Raw genomic sequence first — 8,440 nt, forward strand, 5'->3', positions numbered from 1 at the left:
CTTTTCAGGGGTTTTCCACGTAAAAATCTTGATGTCTCATAAATGCTAGACACTCTCTCTTATCTGATTGCGTGCCGGGTTTTCGTACAACGTTAAAACGATAAACTTTATATTTCTCTACCGCCGCGAATACTCCTCGACACACACATATATATATATATATATATATACACTAAAAAGTTGTTTCAAGAAGCAGTAATATAACTTTTACAATCAATTTATAACTCTCAAATTGATTTTTCTTAGTTAGCTTATGATTCATTCACAAGTGAGCTTTTAGACCATTAAGTCTTGCAAATTCAATCTTGAAGTTTCTCCCATGGATGAAGAGCTTACAACGACAATGTCATATCGCGAGATTCCTGTTCATAATTTTATGATTGCAAAAGTCACTTTTTTTTTCTTTTGGTTAAGGGGCCAATTTTGATGAAATTTTGTATTATACGTACGCACAAAACTGAATAACTATTAAATAAAAAAACTTAAAAAATAAAAAAAATGATGTTAAATATAAGCTTATGGGGTTTAGGGTAAGTGAAGGATTGAATAAAATGGCCTTGAAAGCTCCCAAAAAGCACTGCGAAAGCCCACTTTTTTCGATAGTGAAGGATTGAATAAAATAAAGCTACCAAATTTGAGAGACTCGATTCCATTCGCACAAGATACACGTCGCTGCAATGAGGCCCAACTCAATGACTTGGCATATGAACTTTGTACTTCACCGAGTTGCTTAGAATGGAAGGAAATCGCATGTTGGTTAGTTTTGTGTGGAATAAGATTATGTTGATGAATCAGATTATATTGTTGAATAAGATTTTAGTTTTATCGGTCAAGCTTGTCAGGACATCCAATTTGGGTTCGGGGCCTTTTCGCCCTCAATAAAAAAAAATTCTCATATTGTAGTACGGCTATGCACCTTATGGTTGGAGACAGAGAATAAGCACTGCGGCGTTGTAGGCTGCAGCACCACCACACTCTAGGGTGGCTCATGGATATTCGCAGTGATAGAGAAAAACTTTCATGCTTAACTTGAAAGTTTGCATCCCTATGTATAATTCAAGTATATTTCTTTGTTTATTCTTCTTGTGTCTTGGAATATTCGCGGCGATAGATAAATATTATGTTTAATGTCTTAGCTTTATACGAAGATCCAACACACAATCAGATAAAAGAGAGGGTATAGCGTTCATAAGAGACACCAGAGTTTTTACGTGGAAACCCCTGAGGAGGAGTAAAAACCACTGGGTATGGCCCAATTTGACTGAATCCTCTAATCAATTACAAATGAGGCCCTTCCTTGGGGGAGAAGGCTTTGGTTTGATGTAGCAAATATACATCATATATAGTGTATTACACGGTGGAAATTGGAAGAACAAACATTGATATGTTCGTTTGGTCTGCGAGATCATAGTTGGCAGGCGACGAAGGTCGAAAGGACCATAGTCGGAAGCCAGGAAGATCATTGTCTGGTGATGGGGGTCGTAAGGGCAATAATCGTCGAGCACGGAAGGACCGTAGTCAACGAGCGACAAAAGTCGAAAGGAACGGAGTCGGTGGGCGACAAAGGTCGGAATGACCGTAGTCCGTAGGTTACAGAAGTTGAAAAGACCGTTGTCAGGCGGTGGTTCTACGACAATCGGGCTGAAGCCTAAAGGTCGGCCAGTGGTCGACGATTGGGCGGTGGTACTACAACGGTCGGGCTGAAGTCCGGCGGCGGCCGGTGGCCGAGCGGTGGTCCTAGGATGGTCGAGTTGAAGTCCGATGGTGGCCGGGTGGAAGTTTGGCGGTGAAATATGGCCAAGCGGTGGTCCGACGACTGTTGAAGGGGGGTCACTGTCAAAGGTGCTGGAGCTCTTGAAGCCTCAGAGCTCTCTTCAATCTCTGCCAAATGTCCCCCTTTATGTAGAGAGTGAGGGTCTATTTATAGATTTTCATGAGTGACACTTCCCGTAAATATAAAGAAGAATCGGGCCAGGTTCGGAGCGCTCCATTGGATGGCTCGTATTGATTCATCCAATCTTAGATATTTTTTCAATTGTTTAAGTGCCTTGACGATGTCGGAATTTAGCGATCTTAGACCCATTAGATTTGTCTCACCGAGCCGCTTGATTTGACTTTAAGTATGTTGCATTTAGATATTTTTAGTCTTCCAATTAATGCTTTGAATCTCCCAAATAAGTTTTGAGTCTTCGATTTAGACCCATTTGGGCTCGGATTGAGTCGAATTTAGTGTTGTTGGGTTCGTATTTTTGAGACGTTCAATAAGTTTGTTGAAATCAAAGTTCATATGATCTTGAATATGATTTTAGAAGTTTCCAACTTAAATATGTCTTGAGATTCTTGCTCGGTCAATGCAATTTTTGGTGACATATCAATTCTATATAGAGCGTAGAGAGAAATGAAAAGAAACAAGGATAATGAGAGAGAAGTGATATGTATAATTTCTTTTAATTTTCATAGTGAATTTATTGATGTTATGTGGCAATGTGATTTATTCCGATTTCAAGTTTTTCCAGGTTAAATCCTTTCATTTCCGTTGTTTTTTTATTTTCTCTTTTTTGTTTAGTTGCGTGATTTACTACCCAATAACGTTAGAGGATGAGATAAGGAAGTTGAAGACATCCTTGCATGAAGAATAGAATTATCATCGGGGTGCAAACGAAGAGATTAAGGATTTATCTGGGACGGTTTTTTTGCTGCTTCTTGAAGCAGCTTTCCAGTTAAAAAATTAAAATTCTTGTACTAGAAAACTGTTTTAAGAAGCAGCCAAAAAGACATCCCAAATGAAACCTAAGACATTAAAAAGTGCCTGAAAGGGAGAAGAACTCTGTGTGCATGGCGACAGCTCAAGCCTGAAGGAACTACAATGATTTGCAGGCCTCTCTTGAATGGGAGAGATGACCCACCAAATAGTTAAGAGTACAAGCGCAGCAGGAGCTCCGGTGGTTAAAACCTCGTGAGATTAATTTGGTCTTATCAATCAAAGAAGAATTAGGAAGCATTGGAGGTCTTAATGGAGAAATCTTCTTGTATGTAAAAGCTCTCAAAGAAGAAATTAAAGCCGGCATGGATTACTGTTTAATTAGGAGGCTGGTGGCTTGTATGGAATGCTCCATAATGTGATTGATAAACAATATCGTTTGGGACGGCTTTCTTACTGCTTTTTAAAGCATCTTTATAGTACAAAGATTAAAATATTTATACTAAAAAATTGATGAAAACGTTTATGCTAATTCTCTTCCTCATTGACAAAATATTTCATCAAACTTCAACATAGGTATTGGTTGCAATATGCTAGGTATTAGGAGGAAGGGTGTAAGCGAGCTGAAACCTTAAGCTCAATATACAACTCGTGTATTAAATGAGCTTAAGCTCGGCTTTACAAAACTCAACTCGTTAGCTCATGAGCCAACTTGATTATAAATCCCAAATCACATTTTGCTTTTGGTTTAATCTCAATTTGGGAGGAAGCCGTAAGTCTCGTGAACTTTATTTCTTCTTCAATTGGAACTGTTAATGCCATCTCTAGAGAACTTTCATCGCAACTTCCTTGTTTCCAGTGTCAGCGATGTCTTCTCTAGTGAGTTCCCGCTACAACTTCGTTGCTACGAATTTCATTGAAACCTTCACGGGTAAGCTCCTTCTTTGATGTTCTCGCCATTAGTTCCATCGATTGCTTCTCTAATGAGCTTTTGTCATGACTTCTAAATAGATCCCTTATCCATGGAGCTTATATCAAGGCTTCTTCAAACAAGCCCTTACTTCGACTTGGTGTAATGAGCTCCTATCACTTGATTACTACTCTCTTAAATTGGTTAGTCATGTTACAATTAAGCATAATCTTGTGTTTAAGAGGCCTATCATTTCTCCTTCAACATCATGAAAAAGGAGCTTAACATGCAATTAATATCACAAGATTTTTAATTTTGCTTTAAGCTCTTGAATATTTAAGCTCATTTGAACTCAAATTAGGCCACTTTTGATATCAGTCGAGTTCATCTTATTGAAACATTTAACCATGCTATAAATGTACCGATAAATAAAAACTATTATTTATTTTAAATTAAAAGATTTTAGTAAATAAAATTAAACTAAAAATTAATACATAATAGTTTCTTTTTTAATTAAAATTGAAGCATCATTAAAGTTATTTTTATGCATTAAATTTTAATTAAATATATTTAATTATTTAATTATTATTATTATTATTATTATAAAAACGGGGAAATAAATTTTCCATGGGGGCTCTGCTCTAGAAACCAACAAAATTGGCGTCAACAACGGATTGACCTGTCGGAATGAAGCTTACCTCAGCCACCGCATTGGCCTCCGGAATCCATGGATTGAACGCCAAACGAACTCCCCTTCCTCCCTGTCTCTTCTCCTATTTTCCTCTCTCGCTGCTTGCTCGCCCTTTCTCTTTCTCTATATCCCATTTCTCATGCTCATCATTTTTCATTTTAGGGGCGGCCAGGCCCGAACAAGATCCATGCGATGGTGGCCATGTTCCTCAGCTAACGCGGCCGTCGCCGCAGCTGGCCGCCCCTTACTAGCTAGTTCATGGCTCCACCCGCGTCCCCCCGCTCCTCCATCTCCCCCAACAATGAATCCCTCGCCTCCATATCGTCCGGGGACAGCGAAATCAACTGGCCCTTCGGCGCCCGCCTCGGCACACTCCGCCGCTCCGACCTCCGCGAAACCGCCTACGAGATTTTCTTCATGTCCTGCCGCTCGTCCCCTGGCTTCGGAAACAGGGGAGCCATCGCCTACGTTGGAAGCTGGGGTGATGTGGTGGAGGCCCCCTATACGCAGCAGCCGGCGGTAGTCGGACCCAAGGGCGGCACGGGGATGATGGTGGTGACCAGTCGGGTGAAGAGCACGCTCGGGCTGAAAGCCCGACGGCCGCCTCCAATGCGCGCGATGAATTCCTTGGCGCTGAGATCGGTGGCAAATCTTCATGCCGCCAGTCCAAATTCCCCGGGACGAAACTTTGTTCCCAGCTCTCCCGGAAGGATCAAGCGGCCGATGACCTCCGCCGAGATCATGCGGCGGCAGATGCGCGTTACGGAGCAGAGCGATAACAGGCTGAGAAAAATCCTCATGAGAAGCTTCGTCGGTCAGAATGGGAGAAGAGCGGAGACCATCATCCTCCCGCTTGAGCTCCTCCGCCATCTGAAACCATCGGAATTCAATGATAGCCAAGAGTATCATCAATGGCAAAGGAGGCAACTCAAGATCCTCGAAGTCGGGCTTCTGCTCCACCCATCTCTTCCCCTTGACCGACTCAATGCCGCCGCTCTCCGATTCCGCCAAGTTCTAATGGATAGCGAGGTCAAGCCCATCGATACAAGCAAAAACTCCGACGCAATGCGCAATCTTAGCAGCGCCGTGACTGCTCTTGCTTGGCGCAGCTCCAAAACATCCAGCGCCGGAAGCATCCACTGGGCCGACGGATTCCCCGTCAACGTTCATCTTTACCTCGCCCTGCTTAAATCCATATTCGACATGCGCGAAGAAACCGTAGTGCTCGATGAGGTCGACGAACTTCTAGAGCTAATTAAGAAAACATGGCCTACTTTAGGAATCAACCGAAGTATCCACAATCTTTGCTTCACCTGGATTTTGTTCCAGCAGTACGTCGTCACCGGGCAGATCGAACCGGACTTGATCAAGGCGACGTTGAACATGTTGTTCGAAGTGGCAACCGACGTGAAGAGAGTGGTAGATCGGGAACCGAGTTATATCAAGGTTCTCTCCGGCGTTCTGGTTTCGATGCAGGGGTGGACAGAGAAAAGGCTACTGGACTACCACGAGAATTTCGACAAGGGAACACTGGAAAACATGGAGAAAATTCTTTCGCTTGCGCTATCAACAACAAAGATCATCGTCGAAGACCTCCCCGGGTTGGCAGGTAACACGCCGGGACTTGTAGAGAGAGAAACCTCGTCTGGCTCTGTTTCCAGCCGGGTTGAATTCTATATTCAAAGATCTCTGCGCAATGCCTTTACGAAGGTGTTCGAGACAGGGCATGATCATGTCGATAGCATGATCGTGGAGGTGGACGAGGATCCCAGCGATATCTTGATCGAGTTGGCGAAAGACACGGAGGCACTCGCCGCGACGGAGAGAGAGAAGTTCAGTCCTGTGCTGCGACAATGGTGCCCGGCGGCCACCGGAATAGCGTTGGTGACGTTGCATAATTGCTTCGGAGTTGTACTGAAGCAATATCTTGCTAAGGTGAATAGCCTCACCAACAACCTTGTGCGCGTTCTCCATTGCGCCAGCAGGCTTGAAAAGCTGCTAATTCAGATGGTCGGTGAAGACGCTGCAGATAACGATGATGGAAACAAGAATAATCTTCTTAGAGAGATGGTTCCGTACGAGATCGACACCATTGCTGTTGGACTCTTGAAGACTTGGGTGGATGAGAGGCTTCGGATTGGGAGGGAGAGTGTTAAACGAGCCAAAGAAACAGAGGTGAGTTTGATAGTTTGTAAAAAAATAAATTTTGAATTTTGCACTGAAATTTATGCAACTTATAGAACTGGATGCCGAAATCGAAGAGCGAGCCATTCACACTGTCGGCGGTGGATCTGATAAAATTGGCGAAGGTGACCGTCGATGAATTCTTCCAGATTCCGATGACGGCGAGAGATGAAATGGTGCACGATTTGGCCGAGGGGCTTGAAGCGATCTTCAAGGAGTATGCCACCTTCGTTGCTTCATGCGGTGAGTGATTTTGTTTTTTATGATGTAGGGAGTTTGGTGTTTCTTCGAATTTCTGATTTGAATTTCGCGGCAGGGAATCGGCAGAGCTACGTGCCGTTGTTGCCGCCATTAACGCGATGCAATCAGGACTCGAAATTAACGAAGCTGTGGAAGAAAGCGAAGCCGTGCACAGCTGGAATGGACAACGGACAGGCCGTGGTCGGCGGTGTAGGCCCGGCTGCGGGAACTCCGGCGGGAGAAACCCACCACCCACGGCCGTCGACGAGCCGAGGAACGAAGCGGCTGTATATCCGAATTAACACTCTCCACTACCTTCATTCTCACATTCACTCCCTCGATAAATCCCTCACCTTCTTCTCCCGCGGCGGAGCAGCCTCCGCCTCCGCCCACCCAGGTCCTTCCCCCATACTCCGCAAACACCACCACCAGCTTCAAGGCAACCGCCGATTAACCCCCGCGACCCACTTCGATCTCATCCGCGCCTCAATTCAGGTCGCCATCCAGCGCGTTTCCGAGGTCGCCGCGTACCGCCTCATCTTCCTCGACTCCGGCCACTCCTTCTACGGTGGCCTCTACATCGACGACGTCAGTAGATCAAGAATCCGACCAACATTGAGGATTCTAAAGCAGAACCTCAATCTTCTCCTGACACTGCTAACCGACCGAGCGCAGCAAACGGCGGTTAAGGAGGTGATGAGAGCGACATTCGAAGCGTTCTTGATGGTGCTCTTAGCCGGAGGATCAGAGCGAGCTTTCGTCCGAACAGATTACGAGATGGTGATGGAAGACTTTCGAAACTTGAAAAGAGTGTTCTGTGCCTCCGGCGAGGGGTTAGTGTCGGAAGACGTGGTGGATCGGGAGGCGAGAGTCGTGGAAGGCATCGTTGGACTAATGAGCTTACCGACGGAGAGGATCATCGAGGATTTCACCATTCTCGCCTGTGAATCCAGCGGCGTGAGCAGTCTTGCCGAAGGGCAGAAATTAATTCTGCCGCCGACCACCGGAAGGTGGAGCCGATCAGATCCTAATACTGTGCTTAGAGTCATCTGTCACCGGAACGATGACATGGCTAATAATTTCTTGAAGAAGACTTTTCAGTTGCCTAAGAGAAGATGATTCTTTTTATTTATTTATTTTTTCTTAATTGATTAATTAATTTTGTTGAATTGTTAACATTTTTGTACTATTACTCTATTTTTACATAAAATACTAATCTAACAAAATCAATAAATGGCTTATTGATTTTGGGGAGAGTAGGAATTGTCTCTTTTGTCCTTGGAATTTTTGTTATTAGTAAAATTAAATTTCACACTTATATTTTTTTTTAAACTCTAATGCATAGACCTGTCAATTTCGGGTTACGGGTCGGGTTGACCCGAACCCGAAATTGACCCGGCACAATTCGGGTTCAGGTTGACCCGACCCGGTTTTGCAAACGGGTCAATTTTCTGGACCCGAACCCGACCCGCATAGCCGCGGACGCGACATTGCCTTTGGACGCCGACACGGATCTGCGGACGCCGGCGACGCTGAACTAGCCTGGGCCGCCCGCCACCTGGCCTCGCCGCCTCGGGACGGAACGCGAAAACCATCTGGCCAGCCTGGCCTGGCCTGGCCTGCCTCGGGAGTGCACGCAAATCGGCAAATGGGCCAAATGGCCTGCTTCGGGAAGCTGTGCGCGGCGCGCCTGCGCGGACGACGGAACTGGCTT

The 8,440-nt window shown here is 44.9% G+C and overlaps 1 protein-coding gene across 1 annotated transcript; it reads left to right on the plus strand.

Moving 5' to 3' along the window:
* Window positions 1–4,259: 4,259 nt before the first annotated feature.
* On the plus strand, window positions 4,260–7,845 carry LOC110106656 (protein unc-13 homolog). The gene is made up of 3 exons (XM_020836609.2): window positions 4,260–6,477; window positions 6,543–6,729; window positions 6,803–7,845. The coding sequence occupies exons 1-3, from the start codon at window positions 4,561–4,563 to the stop codon at window positions 7,843–7,845; spliced, it is 3,147 nt and encodes a 1,048-aa protein (XP_020692268.1). The 5' UTR covers window positions 4,260–4,560.
* Window positions 7,846–8,440: the final 595 nt, after the last annotated feature.

The sequence above is a fragment of the Dendrobium catenatum genome, unplaced genomic scaffold (genome assembly GCF_001605985.2).
Source record: "Dendrobium catenatum unplaced genomic scaffold, ASM160598v2 fragScaff_scaffold_998, whole genome shotgun sequence".
Lineage (NCBI taxonomy): Eukaryota > Viridiplantae > Streptophyta > Magnoliopsida > Asparagales > Orchidaceae > Dendrobium > Dendrobium catenatum.

Excerpts from the sequence above, each read along its gene's own strand:
- LOC110106656 (XM_020836609.2), top strand. The coding sequence starts at position 4,561 with ATGGCTCCACCCGCGTCCCCCCGCTCCTCCATCTCCCCCAACAATGAA. Across the intron at positions 6,478-6,542 it reads AACGAGCCAAAGAAACAGAG|AACTGGATGCCGAAATCGAA; the intron begins GTGAGTTTGATA and ends TGCAACTTATAG. Across the intron at positions 6,730-6,802 it reads CACCTTCGTTGCTTCATGCG|GGAATCGGCAGAGCTACGTG; the intron begins GTGAGTGATTTT and ends ATTTCGCGGCAG.